The sequence below is a fragment of the Nothobranchius furzeri genome, chromosome 11 (genome assembly GCF_043380555.1).
Source record: "Nothobranchius furzeri strain GRZ-AD chromosome 11, NfurGRZ-RIMD1, whole genome shotgun sequence".
NCBI classification, from domain to species: domain Eukaryota; kingdom Metazoa; phylum Chordata; class Actinopteri; order Cyprinodontiformes; family Nothobranchiidae; genus Nothobranchius; species Nothobranchius furzeri.
This window is the reverse complement of record NC_091751.1, coordinates 58082502-58099783: the sequence shown is the minus strand read 5'-3', so window position 1 is coordinate 58099783 and position 17282 is coordinate 58082502. Positions and strand designations below refer to the sequence as shown.

Below are 17282 nucleotides of genomic sequence, written 5' to 3'. Positions count from 1 at the left end.
GGTGGCTGCAAGGGGGTAACCCATTTACAAAGTTTGTATATAGAGCTTGAGTTTAGAAGAACAGAGAGCCCAAAAAAGTGTGGGTGGGGAGGAGGGTGCACACTTTGGGGTTAGGAAAATGGAGTTCCACTCTATATATAGATCTATTTTTGCTCTCGCACTTTGCCATAAATCTTGATGCTGTTTAGTCCCAGACTCACTTGTCCTACTTTTAAAAAGGCAACAAACCAAACAATCTTTGATGTTTTGCACAGAGCACTGATACGATCGCTTCCATGTGCACCTCCTTTCCCCAGGTGTACTGTTGGATCGTCACACTAAATCTGTGACATGAAACTAGTTTTGTCATAATGAGGTTGATGTGCTCACACTGACTGCTTTCTTCTTTTTGCAAACCTCCCTAGCCAAGCTTTCCCCTTCCTGGCTCTAATAAGGTAGCCCAGATTACCTGTTAGCTGTGTGGAAAAACAAAGTGCATAATTGACAAATCCTAAACACCAGTTTGTGAATAAAAATATGTTCATATAGTGGTGCAGTGGTTAGAACTGTTGCCTTGCAGCGAGAAGGTCCTGGGTTTGCTTCCCGACCTGGGATCTTTCTGCATGGAGTTTGCAAGTTCTCACTGTGCATGTGTGGGTTCCCTCCAGGTACTCTGGCTTCCTCCCACAGTCCAAAAGCATGACTGTTAGGTTGGTTGGTCTGTCTAAAGTGTGTGTGTGTGTGTGTGTGTGTGTGTGTGTGTGTGTGTGTGTGTGTGTGCGCGCGTGTGTGTGTGTGTGTGTGTGTGTGTGTGTGTGTGTGTGTGTGTGTGTGTGTGTGTGTGTGTGTGTGTGTGTGTGTGTGTGTGTGTGTGATTGTTTGTCCTGTGTGTCTCTCTGCGATGGACTGGCTCTCTGTCCAGGGTGTACCCCGCCTGATTGCTCATTGACCGCTGGAGATAGGCACCAGACCCCCCCCCCCCCCCCGCGCGACCCCAAGCGGGTTCAAACAATGGATGGATGGAATATGTCTATATAAATAAACCTGGTGATAATTAAGTTCTAAAAACGATACCTACATCTACTCCGATGGTCTACTCTAGTGATCACATACAGGTGTATGTGCCTGTTTGCATTTGTGCAATGCATGCTGTGTGTGCGCCTGCATATTTGTGAACCACAAAGTGGATAGCTGAGTTTTTCTCGTAAAGGCCAGCGCAGATGTCACTTTGGTTCCCCCCACTTCAAACAGTTGAGGTTTTCTCTAGAAAGACTCAAAACAAACATTGGGACCCTGCCGCCACGCAGTTTATCCAAAAGTCAAACATTGTAGAAAAGACTGTTTCTGTAAGTTATACTTGCACAAAACTGCATGTATGTTTAAAATAGATCTATCTGGAATCTTTATTTGAATGTTCAGAGTACCACAGTGTTGGTTTTTAGCCATGTACTATATGTTAAAATATTTGACAAAATGCACAATTTAGGCAAATTATTACACATTATTTCGATACAGTAAAAATGTTTTATGAGTAGTTAATTCTACGCTGTGTATTAATTTGCCAGGTCAAGTTCAAATTGGTGGCCATGACATTATCTAAATTTAAAAAATTACTTTCTGATTGATGTTGGCATGACAGAAAACCGCCTCCCTTTTCCACTCATGGATACTTATTTTTGTAACACAGGTAGTGAGAACAAAATTAAAAAGGCAAAAAAAAAAAAAAAAACTTTGGTAAATTGAGACTGCCCCTTGAGGTTGACACGAATATTATTGGATGTAGAACACGTCAATCAAATTTCCGTAGTCTCCTATTGGCTCTCCTTCCGATAATGTCGTTTTCACCCGCTGCTGGGTTAGTCTATTTGGGCTTTCCGCTGTCCTCATCCGCGAGTCGACGTAGATCCCCACAAATCGCTTGCCAGACCGTTTCACCTCTCGCTCACGGCTTCATAACGTTGACATTTTGATGTTATTGCTGCAGCCACCGCACATTCAGATAAACTGCTATAGCCTTTTAAGCGCGGTTTATTTGCTTCAGTTGAAATCGGACGCCGCTGATGTTCGAGCGTCCATGTCCTCCCGTAGGCTGTGCCGCGGAGGGATATTCCATTGGAACCGACAATGTGGAGGCTGTTAAAATGTCTACTTGGAAAATGAAAAGATCACAGTTCGCTAACTGAAAGGAAATAGATCATCAGAAGAGTTATGGTTCCTGTGAAAGAGGTGTTTTCTACTTCGTAACGAAGACGTCGAGGCGAGAGAGGAGTATTTCATATTGTCTTCCCTTTTCTTCATCAAGCCCACTGTTCGGACCACGGGAGAAGGATCCTATCCACAACTTTGTTTTTCCTATCTTCTTCTGCCGTTTATCTCTTCCTCCTGCTGGATGCTACATTGTTAAATCCAGGTGAAAATAAGAAATCAATACGAGGCGCATGCACGTTAAGCTAAAGTTCTTTATGTTGATACCGAGATAATAACTTAGTTTTAAGCGCAGCCTTCAAGTTGTACGGGGTGCTTCAGTCAGGGAAAAGCGGGCTCCTTGGTTTTCGGTCAGAGGAGGGTCGCGGTGTTATTTCATGGCATTTAGCATTCTCGGTGTGATGGAAAGACTTCTTTGTTCACTCCAATGGGCTATAACGTTACAAAACATTAGCATATTACCAGACCAGAGTTAGCTCCCCTGGGGTCTCTGCTGCTAACAGACCAGCTCTTTTAAAACGCTACTGTTTGTGTATTTGCTGTCTCTTTTGCATCTACTAATGCAGCTTGGGCAACTTTATGTGTGCCTAAAAATATCAGCGTTATTTGTGATTCTGGTGCTTACAATAATAACTTTCGTGTTGTTTTTCCTTCTTATCCCTTTTTTGTACTGAGTGACCTAGCCGTTACCGTTAACCGTCGCGCGCAGCTAAACCTCAGGTTCTCTCAGACATCAATAAACTTATTTTAATAAAACACCTTAGCAGATGATAGCATGTTGGGTGTTGTATTTTATTTTGTTTTAATACTCGACAGGAACTTCTGTGGTCCGAGTCTTTGTGTCCATCACTCGATGTGATGGCAGGCAACAGGTTTTTTTTTCTTCAGACCTTTTCTAAACCTCCCGCAGTATTTTAACCCCTCCGAGGCATTATGACTCTGGCTGTTGATAACAATCAGCCTCCCAATTAGGTTGTTTAGCTATTTCAGCCGTGGTTACTTTTTCCCTTAAATGCTCTAGCTAAAGGTGGGGGTGCTCAAAGACAAGCGTATGCAACTTCCATTTGTTAGGAGGGGCTTAGCACTTATCCCCCATTTTGACCTCAGCTGTCTGAGACAGAAATTGCTAGATTGTGCTGTCAGCGGATGCACACTTCTCTATTGGCTGTTATAACAAACTATTACTGACTCATTATTATTTTTATTGCAGCATTTAATTTGTGTTTCAGATTAAAACGTATTTGTCATGTTCCTTTGTTTAGATGTAGTTTACTAGGGATACAGTTCAAAATTTACGTAGTTTAAAAATAAAATCTTTTGACTTCAGGAGTTATGCTGCTAACTGCCATCATTCATTTGTTATAGCACGTTTTGAATTGAACATAATTTTGGGTTATTGCTATATGACATTTTTGGAAGCTTCTTTAGCAAAAGTGCTTTTTCAAGATTGTTATTTTTATGCTCTATGAAACTGGCTTTTAATTATCAGAAAATATTCAGCATGATTGGCTTATTGAAAAACGGATGATCTGAAAGCTCAAAAATATGATTTTTGGTCAGTAGAATCACCATCACGAAGTGCTAAATCACACAATAGCAGATCCTCAGAGTCCTTAGAATTTCCTTTGAATCCCTAGAATAAAAAAATGGATTTTTATTATATTTATTTTAGATAATTCCAATATCCAAATTGGTATTTGCAGTAAAAAATATCCAGTGTTTCTACCTCTCTTTTTATGTCATAATCAGATTGTCGTGCACAGTGATGCTTTTAAATCTACACATATGGTACTCATAACAAATAAAATTCACTTGTCAGATCTCTGTTTTTTTCTGAGTTACAAAATTATTTGAGGTGTCAGGAGTCAAATAAAGTAACAAGCTCAACATCTCTGACTAGGACTAATCAAGAAAAAAAAGTTGTCCAGTTTTTTAACACCACTGTCTGAAATAATTTTGTGAAAACTCATCATCTATGACACTGTCAAATCAACCCTCCATTTCCTCCAGGTGTGAGTTATGCTCTTAGTTTTCTTAATGATGGAGCATAGTTATTTGTTAGTCTGCTACAGAAGTTATAGTTTTTAAGATGCTTGCATCACAAACAAAGCATTTGCATTCATGTTAGCAAGTTAGATGTTTATTTGAGAGTTCATCATGATGTCTGTCTGTAAATGTTGGTACAAAGACTTGTTATAGCTCATTGGTTCTTGCGGTGGAGGAAGTGATCTGAGTCCAGTGGCTGACTTAAATCAAATACTGCATGGACTGTGGCTGAACCATAGTTTGATGCGGCCTACATCTTAGAACTGGTAATTGTTTTTATGCTTAGTCTGACTTAATAGAGGGTTAGGGTCTGTATTTTAAATGAGAGTTCAGTCAGACATAGATGTTGGTTATTTTGTTAATTGAGAGTAAAGTTTAACCAGTTGAATATTGAAATAAGAAATACATTTTCTTTAAGTGCATTAAAGGGATACTTTGCTATTTTTAAAATGTTTTTAAATCATTTTCTTAAGTTAGTATGTGCTAAAATGACCATGAAAGGCCACCCAGCCCCTATTGCCCCCTGTGGCCAGAATATTCCACTTGCAACTTCAGACATGCAGCCGCTCTTTTGGGACTTAGAAAAAATGAACTAACATCTTGGCACTTAGGCGGTATCCAAATTTTAATACTGCCTAGCTTTCTCAACATTTTACCACGGTGTATGGTATTATCGGGACTAATTTAAAACTGATGAAGTAACCCTCAAGTGGAGTTACCAAACAGTTTTTTGGACCGTTCAGAAACGGAATAACAAACACCATTACTAAACAATAACAACCCATAATATTAACAGCTATAAAAAAAACGCAGCTTATAAAAAGATTTTCCACCTGAAAACCAGCATGAATACCGTTACCAACTTCAACCTCCGACTGCTGAAAACCCGTTTCGATGAGCTTGTGGCAGACACCCGGTTACTGTGGAGCTAGTCGCGACATCTAGGGAAGGCTGGCAGCTGTTGTCTCTTACCCCCAAATTCCACTACCTCCGCTGCGCCCCCGCCTTCCGCAGCCGCTCGCTTCCGAACTCAATTTTTACTGCTACCCGCTCTACAACGGCTCCGCTCCGGTGCGGAGACCTGAGGTGGGCAAACAAGCATGCGCGGGATTTTCGAGATCTTGCGATACAGTCCGAGCAATAAACGCAGAAGTTAGATCCAAACACCCGTTGTGTGGGAGAAGCATCGGCATGAACTGTTTAATCTGCCCATCATTTGTGTTGAGCAGTGTTTGGATCAACAAAGTGTGACTACTTTGATAGTAGAAACTGTATTTATGGCTTACTTTTGTGCATTTAAACTTCAGCCGCCATTGATGGTTGTTAAAAGTTGTTAAACCTGTGCATATGAAACAAAAAACACATTTTGTTTATCGATTTATTGTGAAAAACGGAAGTTGTGCTTGCTCCTTTTCCTGTTGGGCAGTTGTGATTTCTGTCCATTTACTGCGGAGGTGCTCCGGCGTCCGGCGAAAATAGGATCGATTCTATTTTTGCCGGACGCCGGAACAGAGGGCGGCGCACGGTGCCGCACTGCCGGAGCACAGCCGCAGTAGTGGAATTGCTCTGATTGACTACAACGGGACCGATTTTGCTCCGGCGTTCGTGTCGGAGCGGAGCGGAGGTAGTGGAATTCGCTCCGACACGAACGCCGGAGCAAAATCGGTCCCGTTGTAGTCAATCAGAGCAATTCCACTACTGCGGCCGTGCTCCGGCAGTGCGGCGCCGTGCGCCGCCCTCTGTTCCGGCGTCCGGCAAAAATAGAAGGCTCCAATCAGAAGTCTGCTATTTCAGCTATGGCTCACTACTCTGCGGTTCCGACTGTGTGAATCTTTTGCGGTCATCGTTTGCACAAATTACTACATCAGAGTTTCGAACCAGAAATACTCCCAAACTGCAGAAGTTGTGTTGTTTTTAGACACCAAGTCAGCTGGAGCGCGAGCTGCTGTTTTTCTCAGCGTGCCATCCTTCACGCTGTTACGTAATGTCTTTCTGAAAAGTCTTTAAAAGTTGGACAAAACATTTTAAACTAAGTAAAACAAAGAAAATTCAACCTCACTTCTGTTTTATACATTAAATGACTTTATTTTATTTAATTATTTATTTTTTAAATCCTTGTCTCCTACGTACACAGTTTTTTTCATGACGGTATTGGAAAGGACACTGCTGCTATTTTTTAACACTGGCTGTTTACAGTAATACCGCCCAAGCCTACTGCCGCTAGAGTCTGGTTTATGAATACAGCTGATTTGTTTTTAGTGATGAATCACGCCTGTAGACACTAAGGAAGGCTGGGAGATGTTTCAGCTGTTAGGGTTCTTCACTTCCGGGCCTCGAGGACCAGTATCCAGCACATTTCAGTTTTAACCCTGCTTCTGCACACCTGAATTCAATTAGTAGGTGATTAACAGGCTTCTGCAGAGCCCGATGAGTGGCTGCACAGGTGATTCAACCACTGAGTCTAGTGTGTTGGACCAGAGAAACCACTACGTGCTGGTTACCGGCCCTCGATGCCTGGAATTGAATAGCCCTAGATTAAGGTGTTAAAAATAACGCACAGCGAGGAGATAAGTTTTGCTTTCTGTTCTACAAACAGGCACTAGGGGGTGCTAAAAACAAGCCAGAACTGCCTAGTCTCCCATTAATAACTATTAAAAATAAAAAGGATAGTCATCTCCAATTATTCACTTTTTTCAGAGCAAGAACACATCTTTACTGTGGGTTCAGCCAAATAAAAAATACAGTTTACTTGTTTATTTTCAAAGCTCTCTTACATCAATGGAACACCTGAATTTTGCTTCAAACTTGTAAATGACCATAATTTCTCCTGTAATGTGGAGAGTTATCATCACTGAAGTTGTTACCGTGCAAATCTGGTGTTTTGTCAAATCATGTTTTTGTTGTTTTGAAATGATGTGTGTGATGTTATTTTTATTATTTGTCAAAGGGGACTTTTGATTCATTGTGCTTTGCGCTCTTCTGCAGTTACTCAATTTAAATCCAAAACTATCAGTTAGGGCTGCGACAAACGACTATATAAATAGTCAACTAATAGTGGTAGCCCTAGAATCAGTGCATATTGTCTCTTGGGGAGAGGTTGTGTAATGTTACAAGAGCATTCAGACACTTTTATTTTTCACTAAAGCTCCTCTTTTAGCTGTTCAGAAGTCACCTAATATTATGCATTAAGAACACCAATATAACAGGCCAGCATGATTAGAAATACATGTTCGTCAGTTTTGTGGACAGAAAAAAACCCATGAAATAGTTTAATGATTGTTTAGGTTATCTGTGATCTTAAATGACATTGCTCACTATTATTTTAGAAAAAAAAATTCAAAGTGTGTGACTTTAAGATTTCATACAAAACAAATGTTCTGTGTACTACAAATAAAACATTATTGAGTGACTAATTTGTAACATTTAACAGTTTTTCAATAGAAATAGAAGTTATTGCATTACTGTCAAAATTATAGAATAAAACACTTCAATAAAAAGAAAAAAGAAAGTTTGGTTGTTGAGCTCTACAAAGCTGTTTGTTCATTTATAAGAACTTAACGTTTGGATCTTCACCAAATTAAAACATGGTGCCTTGTTGCTTGTCATCGCACCAAATAATTCCGAACTTTCTCTACTTCTACTTGCAGTCTGTTGCTGAGACTGAAAGGGCCAGTGAACAGCAGCAGATAATGGCTGCAGTGGTGACAGACAAGGAGCTCAGCGACTTGCTGGATTTTAGCGCGGTAAGATTTCTCCAATGACTGCCCGTCATTAATTCTACCGATGTTCAGAGATCGACAAATTATTGTGACTTTAATTGCAGCTGTTGTCAGTGAGGTTGAGCCATGAATGATTGACAGTTATAGTTAATGGGGAGTTTGTTCCAAAGCAAGAGCTGGACTGAACAAATTGCTTCATGTTCTCTGTAACTGTTGGTTAAACAAGATTAAAGATTTACAAATTATTTTCTAAATATTTAAATGAAGAGCACATTTACACATTTAATCAATTCCTCTTTTTTTTCAGATGTTTGAACCTCCAGTTTCAAATGGTAAAAATGGGCCAACTACTCTCGCCAGCAGTCAGTTTGGAGGTCCTGGTAAGAAAGGAAGAATTTGTTTCATTACCTTTTTTAATTGTAGGTAGTGAGAAATCGTGAACTTATTGTTTTATGATAGACCTTTGTGAATTTCTTAAAATCAATCTGTTTGAACCATTAGTAAGCTTCACTACCTTTTTTTTCTTTCTTTAGCTGCTTTTTAGTTGTAATAGAAATACTTTTTCTAATCTCCATGATTTAAGTTTCACTTCTCAGTTTACTATATAGTTTACAAGTAATAGTTCAGACTTGTTTGTTGTTATGTAGATCAAGCGTCCTCTCCCCTACACTCCCTCATCTTGGCCTCACAGGTGTTCCTTCCCTCACCTTCTCAGCTGTTGCCATTCAATCATTTAAAGACAAAGGCAGAGCACGGTGGTTGGTGGGAACAGCCCAATTTATCTCTTCTGCTTACTCTGTGAAAAAGTCTTTTCCCTTGTCCTACAAAATCACACCCTAGGTTTTTCTTTCACATAACTCATTTTCACCTAGAGCTGTCTACTTTTGTAAGAAAACTTAAAGCAAGTTTCAAGGCATCTTTGTAACTTTGTATCAGCAAAACGGCCGTAGCATACTCCCGACTAAATGTACTTTTATTTATTTTATTGGTACTTTTGGTCCATTTTTAGTCCAGCTTCGATATATTTAGACAAACCTCTATATGCTGCATTTTGTTTTAGAGGGGTATTAAATCTTTCACTAGTCGAAGAAAGATAAAATATTCAAGGGTAAGATAAAAGACAAGAGGTTCTGTTGCTGGGTGGGGTGTAGGGAGCTCTGTTTCATTGTAATAAAGCTACTTGCATGTTCTTTTGTTGGGGTAAGGTGTGTGCTTACAATGGAGCGTAGATGTTATCAGTCTGATGCTTACTCATTGGGTGCTTTTGGACCACAGGAACCTTTTCATAGTTCTTGTAACTATTAGTGGAAGTGCCCCCCCCTCTTTTGTTCATCTGCACAGCAGGAACAGTGTTGATGACTTTCATGGAACCAGTTTTATTGGCTCTTTCTTAGCACCCACCTAAGCCTTTTAAAAAACTAACGATGGTAACTTAACATATACTAATGTTAGCCTCTAATGCACAATAGAGAAAGCGACAAAAACTAAAGTCTGAGGTTAATGAATGTGACTGACTCATCTAAGGGGCTCTGCACACGGGCGGCGACAAACGACCGCCATCAGCGAAATTTGTCGCTGTCGCTTTTATTACCTGACACACGGGAGGTGATCCGCGGCAGCTGCCAGCGGTAAAGCCGTCGGCGCGTTCTGTTCCATGGCGAAATCGAAACTTCCGTTGTTTTGTTTGGCTGTGTCAGGTTGGAGGGAATTAAGGTTTTTTAAGCGGTTCAAAGTTAAAAAAGCAGTAGATATGATGTTTCACAAGGTGCTGCTAGAGTTATGTGAAATCTTACTTCTGATTTTACTATATAAAACATAATAATAATCAACTTCTCCTTCATGTTTGCTCGGAGATGCATGGAACATCCTGTCCGCTCATTGGTCTGTGAGTGAAACCTCCATTGATTGGTCCTCGTCCGAGCGACAGCGATGAAAAGTTGAAACTATTTCAACTTTCTGGGATCGCGTTGCTGGGTCGCCTGTGCACGACACGTGCATGAGTGCAAAATTTCACATGCACGTTTTTCACGTTTCGCTTAGTAGGAGGGAGACCCACGATTATCGCACGTGTCATTGAAAATGAATGGAGGAGAGGCGATTTTGCCTCCCGTGTGCAGAGCCCCTAATAATGATGGGCTCATTGTCACAAAGGAATGTAAGAAAATATTGAAATTGCAATATATCCTGATATTATATCAAAATTCAAAGGCCATGTATCTAATTTTTGGAAGAATTTAAATGCAAACATTTGTGTATTTTCTTTTCTTTTGGTGCAATTCAAATGCCGACCACTAGTTGGCAGCAGTGTACGGTGGGTTTTCTTTCCACCATTGAAATGGAAATCCCTCTATTATGGTTTAGGTACCTCATTTTAAACATGTCACGCATCAGTTTGGACTGTTTATTGAATTTTCCTACAATAAATTCAGTCTAAAAAATTGCTAATGTCATCTGACTGAATATACGCATTACATTGTATCATCTCCCCTGTATCACGATTCGTATCGTATCGTCAAAATTTCACCAATACACATCCCTACAGAAAGGCGTTGATCAGAATTTGCAGATCAAATTTTTTAAACGGAGAATGCAGCCATCATGCGTCGCGCAATACAGCGACCGTGCGGAAACTCGCCTAGGAATGGAAAAAATAAACCGAAATGGTATGCAAGTGAACCGTTACACCCCTAAAATAAAAAAAACTATATATATTAGAGCTGAAACGATTCCTCGAGTACCTCGAATAATTCGAGTACAAAAAATCCTCGAGTCAAATTCTCTGCCTCGAGGATTCGTTTAATTCATATTCAATTAATTCATGGCTTTGCAATCGCCCGGGGTCATGTTTCACCCGGACCGAAATAAGTGACGCACATGCCCACTGGACTGAATGCACACGCGAGTAGCGAATATAACTTAACTTTCTCTTAATAACTTGAACCCCGGTGGAGTGCGAAAAAGACAGAAAATGTCAAAGGTGTGGGACCATTTTTCACGTCGTAAGGCGGAAAACGTAGTCCAGTATAAATACTGTAAAATGGATTTAGCCTACCACAACACCACATCCTCCGTGCTGCAGCACCTGTAAATGTCACTTCTGCAAGCGGACTCAGAGCCTCTACAAGATAATGCTTTTTAGCCTGTTTTTCTATATATTCTGCGGACACTGTGCGACTTTTTCGTTTGTAGCACTCAGTTTCAGCTCACACCGTACGTCTGGTAGCAACACGTCGGACTTAAAATGTGCTAAAAAAAATAGCAGTTTTTACACAATATGTCGGACTTTCTATTGTGTTATTGATGTCTGTTGTCCCTCGGGATCGCTGCAGGAGGACACGGGTATTTATGAGTGGCGGAGGAAAACGAAAGAAAGTAAATAAATGTTTTGTGATCAGTATAATTTGACAAAACCACAGCAAACATGCTTTTGGCAATCCTTGTTAGTGTGAGAAAAAAAAGTGTAGAAATTAAAACGGACGTGTGTTTATAGGAAAACAGCCGGCGAGCTGTTTGCGCCGTGAGCGGTTCTGGTTCTGTTTGGGCCGCAGCCGCTCGCAGCGTTATCCTCCTAGTTTTTGTCTGGCTTGCAGTCTAGCAGATTCTCACGCGAGGGGAAAATCAGCTCAGGTTGTTTACTTATTTTTTGCACAGGCATTTGTTTACTGTGAAGTAGGGCTGCAACAACGAATCGATAAATTCGATGAAAATCGATTACTAAAAGCGTTGGCAACGAATTGCGTCATCGATTCGTTGTGTCGCACAACTCTTCCAAAAGCGCCCCCCCCTTCCCGCCCGCCGTTGCGCGCAGACCAGAGCAAGTCAGATCAGCGCGAGGGAGAGCCGCAGATCAGCGCGAGGGAGAGCCGGCAGATCAGCGCGAGGGAGAGCCGCAGATCAGCGCGAGGGAGAGCCGGCAGATCAGCGCGAGGGAGAGCCGCAGATCAGCGCGAGGGAGAGCCGGCAGATCAGCGCGAGGGAGAGCCGCAGATCAGCGCGAGGGAGAGCCGGCAGATCAGCGCGAGGGAGAGCCGCAGATCAGCGCGAGGGAGAGCCGGCAGATCAGCGCGAGGGAGAGCCGCAGATCAGCGTGAGGGAGAGCCGGCAGATCAGCGCGAGGGAGAGCCGCAGATCAGCGCAAGGGAGAGCCGCAGATCAGCGTGAGGGAGAGCCGGTACCGGCAGATCAGCGCGAGGGAGAGCCGCAGATCAGCGCGAGGGAGAGCCGTAGATCAGCGCGAGGGAGAGCCGCAGATCAGCGTGAGGGAGAGCCGGTACCGGCAGATCAGCGCGAGGGAGAGCCGCAGATCAGCGCGAGGGAGAGCCGCAGATCAGCGCGAGGGAGAGCCGGCAGATCATCGCGAGGGAGAGCCGCAGATCAGCGCGAGGGAGAGCCGCAGATCAGCGCAAGGGAGAGCCGGCAGATCAGCGTGAGGGAGAGCCGGTACCGGCAGATCAGCGCGAGGGAGAGCCGGCAGACTTGCGCTGCTGCGAACCGGTTCCGCATTGTTGCGCAGCGATCCAGGCAGCTGCTTCCAGCGCACGGTCCATTCTCAAAGTGGCGCAACCAAAAAACTATAATTAGCACACGATCGTTCATGTCTGCACATGTTCTCTATTTTCTGTCTTATTTGTGCCTGAAGCGCGCTACTGCGGAGCTCATCACCTGTGCTGTGGTGATGTCACCTCACGCAGCATCGAAAACCCGCTCTGCGCTTTTCGGTCAGGAGATCTCTTTGATCTGCTCAAAAGTAACTGATGAGATGAAAAGGTAAGAATCCAGGCAACAGATTTTCTGGACAATTAAGAGGAGATGCAGGAAGATGAGAGACAGACAGGACAGGAAAATAGTTAAATTAAAACAAGAAAACACAACAAAGTGTTGAAAAGTCAAATGTAGGTAAACTACACGTTTTTACCAGTAAAAAACAATAAGTTATACACATGTCATATTTACACATCTGATACAATTCAGATCACCTTCAAAACTCAGTCACACACCCAGGGCCGTTTCAAGACATTTTGGGGGCCAAGGCAAAATGCCCCCCCCCCCCCCCCCAATAACTGGGCTCCCCAGAAGCCTCTGTGTAATTCATGCCCTCTCCAGTAGTGTTAGTTATACGGTGTTTATAAAAGCCCCTCAGACATTACTGACATGTTCTAATATTATCAGATGAAAAACTAAATTATCAGACATGCTGTCTCATCTGCTTCTTTTCTAAACTTGCAAAAAGTAACAAAACCATTTGAAAGCCACTATTTGTGGATTCTCTGAAAGTTTCCGTGGAGTGCGGGACAACTTATTTTTTCATTGATCCTATCGTCTAATCTCACAGCTGAAACAAGCACCCTTAATAATCTGTGCACAGGAAGCTTACCGATGCTGTAGTAAAACAAAAGGTATAATAATTTATTATTAATAAAACCTTGTTGCAGCACTAAAGCAGAAAAATTAGATTTTGCATTAAATATGCAAAATATTTACATATGAATTGTTTTAGAGCCCTTTTATTGGCAGAATCTGATATTAATTTAGTTCTTACAAAAAATGGGTCCCAACATGGTTTGTGTGGCGTTGCCATAGTGTGACGTCATAGGCACAGATCCCCTGTCCTCTTGTTTGGAAATGGAAATATGATCACCCTATATTAAACAAACTGTCCACCCGGGCTTTTGCACTGCACAGAGACGCTTCGCTGCCTACGACTGAATGTCAGTTGAGAGTCAGTCTCATGCAGACTGACCAATAAAGAGAGGGCCTCAAGTTAAGACCCTCTCCTCATTGGTCAGTCCACACGAGGTGGGTCAAAGGTTACTCTGGGCGGGTTACGTGTTGTCAGGCATTCAAGTATTGAGTATATTTACTGCATATTACAGTAAAATATTCTGTATGTGACCACATTATGGTGATCCTCGGGTCGTGATGATGGAGCCCTTGAATATTGTTGCCCAGGGTACAACAAAGTGTTAATCTGGCCCTGGTTCTGCCGTCACATTCCCGCAGAAACTGGTTGATCACACCGGGGCCAGACTAGCATGTGGTTTTACAACCACAATGTCCTCAGAAGCAAAAACGCTTTTAAAAGGGAGGGAGGAGTCCTAACTGTTGCTGCAGGCGTGTTGTGTGAGAGTGCAGTTATATACTGGTTAATATATTTTTGGGTTCAGTTGCTTTCATGTGGCCTAATGTGAGTCTATTTGGGATCATTGGAATGATCAGCAGCATTTCTTGATGTGACTTTATGGCAGTTGCCCAGGGCATCATCGCAAGGAGGATGGCATTCATTTACTTTTGTTTTATTTGGTATTTTTTCAGTCATTTTTGGAAATAATGATCAATTTTGATTAATTCACAGCCTATGTTTAATTACATTTAAAATAAATGTCAACAGATGAGATCAAACAAAACAGATGAGAATTGCCCTTAAGCTGTTTAACTTGGACCAAGCATTTTAGGTCACAGATAGATGTAGCTTAGGGTCTCTGTCTATACACCTTATAAGACAATTTAGGTGATGGCATGTTGTTTTTCTGCTATTGAACTGTTTTCTAATAATGTTGTGTTAAATAAAGTGAAGGAAGGAGAGAAATAACGTTTCCCTAGCAGTTTTTAAAAATTTCCCCATGTAATCCGATTAATCGATTAATCGTGTCGAGACCCCATCCGATTAATCGATTATCCAAATAATCGTTTGTTGCAGCCCTACTGTGAAGTAAAGTTGAAGTGCTGAAGTTATGCAAACTAATTTTGAATAAAACTTGAAGAATAACTGGCAATTGCTTGCTCATTTTAAGAGGTCTTTCATAATTATAGCATGCTATTTGATATCAAATCACTTTTATTGTCACGTCACATGTGTAGGTACACTGGTACAGTACATGCGAGTGAAATTCTTGTGTGCGAGCTTCACAGCAACAGAGTTGTGCAAAAATACAGTAATGTAAAAACAAGTAAAATATAAAAATGGCTAATCTAAGTATACAAATGAATAAAGTAAACAATAAGATAAGAGATATAAAATGTACAGAGGTTGGTATGTGCAAAACAGTGGCATTAATGTACAGTATGGAGCGTGTAATGTTGGAACTTGGTGGAGCTCGCGACGAGGCAGCCATACTCGGCGCCATCTTGGCTCATCAATATATGATATAATGGTTTACAAACACAAAAGGGTAATTTATTAGAGTACTCGATTAATCGAAAAAAAGATTCGATAGAGTTAGGGCTGCAACTAACGATTATTTTCATAATCGATTAATCTGTCGATTATTTTTTCGATTAATCGATTAATCGGTTTGTTATTGTTTAGCTATTTAACCTATACAAGTGATGGATGCATTTCAGTTAAGAAAAAAAAACATAAGAGAATTGTGCAGTTGACTGCAATCTATTTTATTGCACATGAACACAGTCAGCAGTATAAAATGAGCTAAACAGTGCAAAATATCAGTCCAGAATAATTTTTTAGCATTAGCTGGAAGCCTGCTCCTTCCACCATGGATAGTGGCCTCATGTCTTTTACCAGCATGTTTAGAATAGAGTTTGTAAGTGGTATGAATTGCTGGGTGGTGAGTGTCTCTTTCCCCATGTAGTTGTCCATCGTTGCTTGTTTTTTTTCTGCATAAGAAACACAAATAGACTGAAATAAGTACACATATAAAATAAAGCAGCACACACACTACAACACTAAATCAATATTATATTATTTGAATTAATTAACAATATACAGTGATCATTTATTTTGAGGGTTACGTTCTACAAAATAGCCCGCAACAGGAGATATTCAGAAAAAAAGTCTAATTTTTTTACTATTAAAAAGCTCTAAGTAAGAAGCTCATGAGGTTTTTACTTTGAGTCGGGAGTGTTTAAATTAGCTAGAAAAATGTGAAAAATGATTATTTTGTGTAATACTGTTTAAGAAACATGATAAAAATGTGTTGTGAGGCGTTTTACAGCGTTAGATAGTAAAACAGCCTTTTAATAGTAAAAAAATGACTTTTTCTGAATTTCTCCTGTATTTAAAAATTGAAAGCGTACAACTATGCCGCGTTATATTCACCTGGACACAGCTCGTCTGTATATTTTTCACCGCGGAGTTGTCCTTTTTTGAATGAGAAACATAGTTATGGGTTTGTGCCGTTTTTCTCTTAACTAGAACATTCTTATAAACAGACGTGCTAAATTTGGCAAGCGCATGATTCACAACACGGAGGAGATTCACGATTGCATCTAGTCAATCAGAAGTAGAACACCGCAGACTGACGCGGCAAAAAAACATGTTTAACATCCACTATAACGAACTCAGCTAAAACACTAAGTCCAGCTTGTTTATTTTCTGTTACTTACCGGGCTGGCTCTTCCAAATGACGGCTCACTTGACCGCGGTGCTCTTCCTCAGCCCCCACGTTTTCGTCTCAAATGTTCACTTAGGGACGTCGTGCTTCCGTGCCATGCTAGATGGTTTTTGCATATTTTGCCTTTTCAATGCATCTAGTGAAGTGCTCCCATACTCGTGAGGTTTTTGTCCGGGGTTTCTCTAAAATTTTGTCGCTTCTATTTTTCTTCCGTATTTCCTCTTGTTCCGCCATCTCTCACAGCAAGATGAGCGTCAGTAACGTGATACGTCATGAAAACCGAGGGCACTCATTGGCTCATTTCTTCTTCTACGGCTCCACTGGTAGATCAGTGGCTCATTACTGCCACACACTGGCGGCAAATTTAACAGCTTGTAACCGATGTCAGATTGTGGTAAAAATAGACTTTATGCGGTAAAATATGATTATTAAACAACTAATCGATGACTAAAAAAGTTGTTAACTATTTTAATAATCGATTATAATCGATTAAATCGATTAGTTGTTTCAGCTCTAGATAGAGTACTCGATTACAAAAATATTCGATAGCTGCAGCCCTAATATATATATACACACACATATATATAAATGTGATTTTTAACATTTACACTAATTTTCCTAGTGTCAAGACCTACATTTCTGTTTTTAATATGTAACATTCAGAATGCTCACATGGACATTGTATTGTTTATTCTATGATCCTATTTAGATTTCAAATAGGGTCATTTTCAGTCTACACAGAAGTCAATGAGTGTATTAGGGTTGTCACGGTATGAAAATGTAACCTCACGGTTATTGTGACCAAAATTATCACGGTTTTCGGTATTATCGCGGTATTTTTTAAACGGTGTTGCATATGTTCAGAAAGCATTGATAGTCCTGTTCTACACAAACTGAAATAGTTCTGAAAAGGTTTAACAGTGTTTATTAAAGCTAAAATAACACAAAGCCTTAGCAAAAGTGCAACTTTTCACAAGTAAAG

The 17282-nt window shown here is 40.9% G+C and overlaps 1 protein-coding gene across 4 annotated transcripts in view; it reads left to right on the top strand.

Annotated features, from left to right (window-relative positions):
* Window positions 1-2167: 2167 nt before the first annotated feature.
* The window catches only part of tcf3b (transcription factor 3b), a 35365-nt gene continuing 20250 nt past the window's right edge, over window positions 2168-17282 (top strand). For all 4 annotated transcript variants that reach the window (XM_054738965.2, XM_015957228.3, XM_015957230.3 and 1 more), the window contains exons 1-3: window positions 2168-2389; window positions 7878-7973; window positions 8257-8329. In XM_054738965.2, coding sequence (XP_054594940.2) covers window positions 7920-7973; window positions 8257-8329 — 127 coding nt within the window. In that variant the 5' untranslated portion in view covers window positions 2168-2389; window positions 7878-7919. The remainder of the gene's footprint in view (window positions 2390-7877; window positions 7974-8256; window positions 8330-17282) is intronic.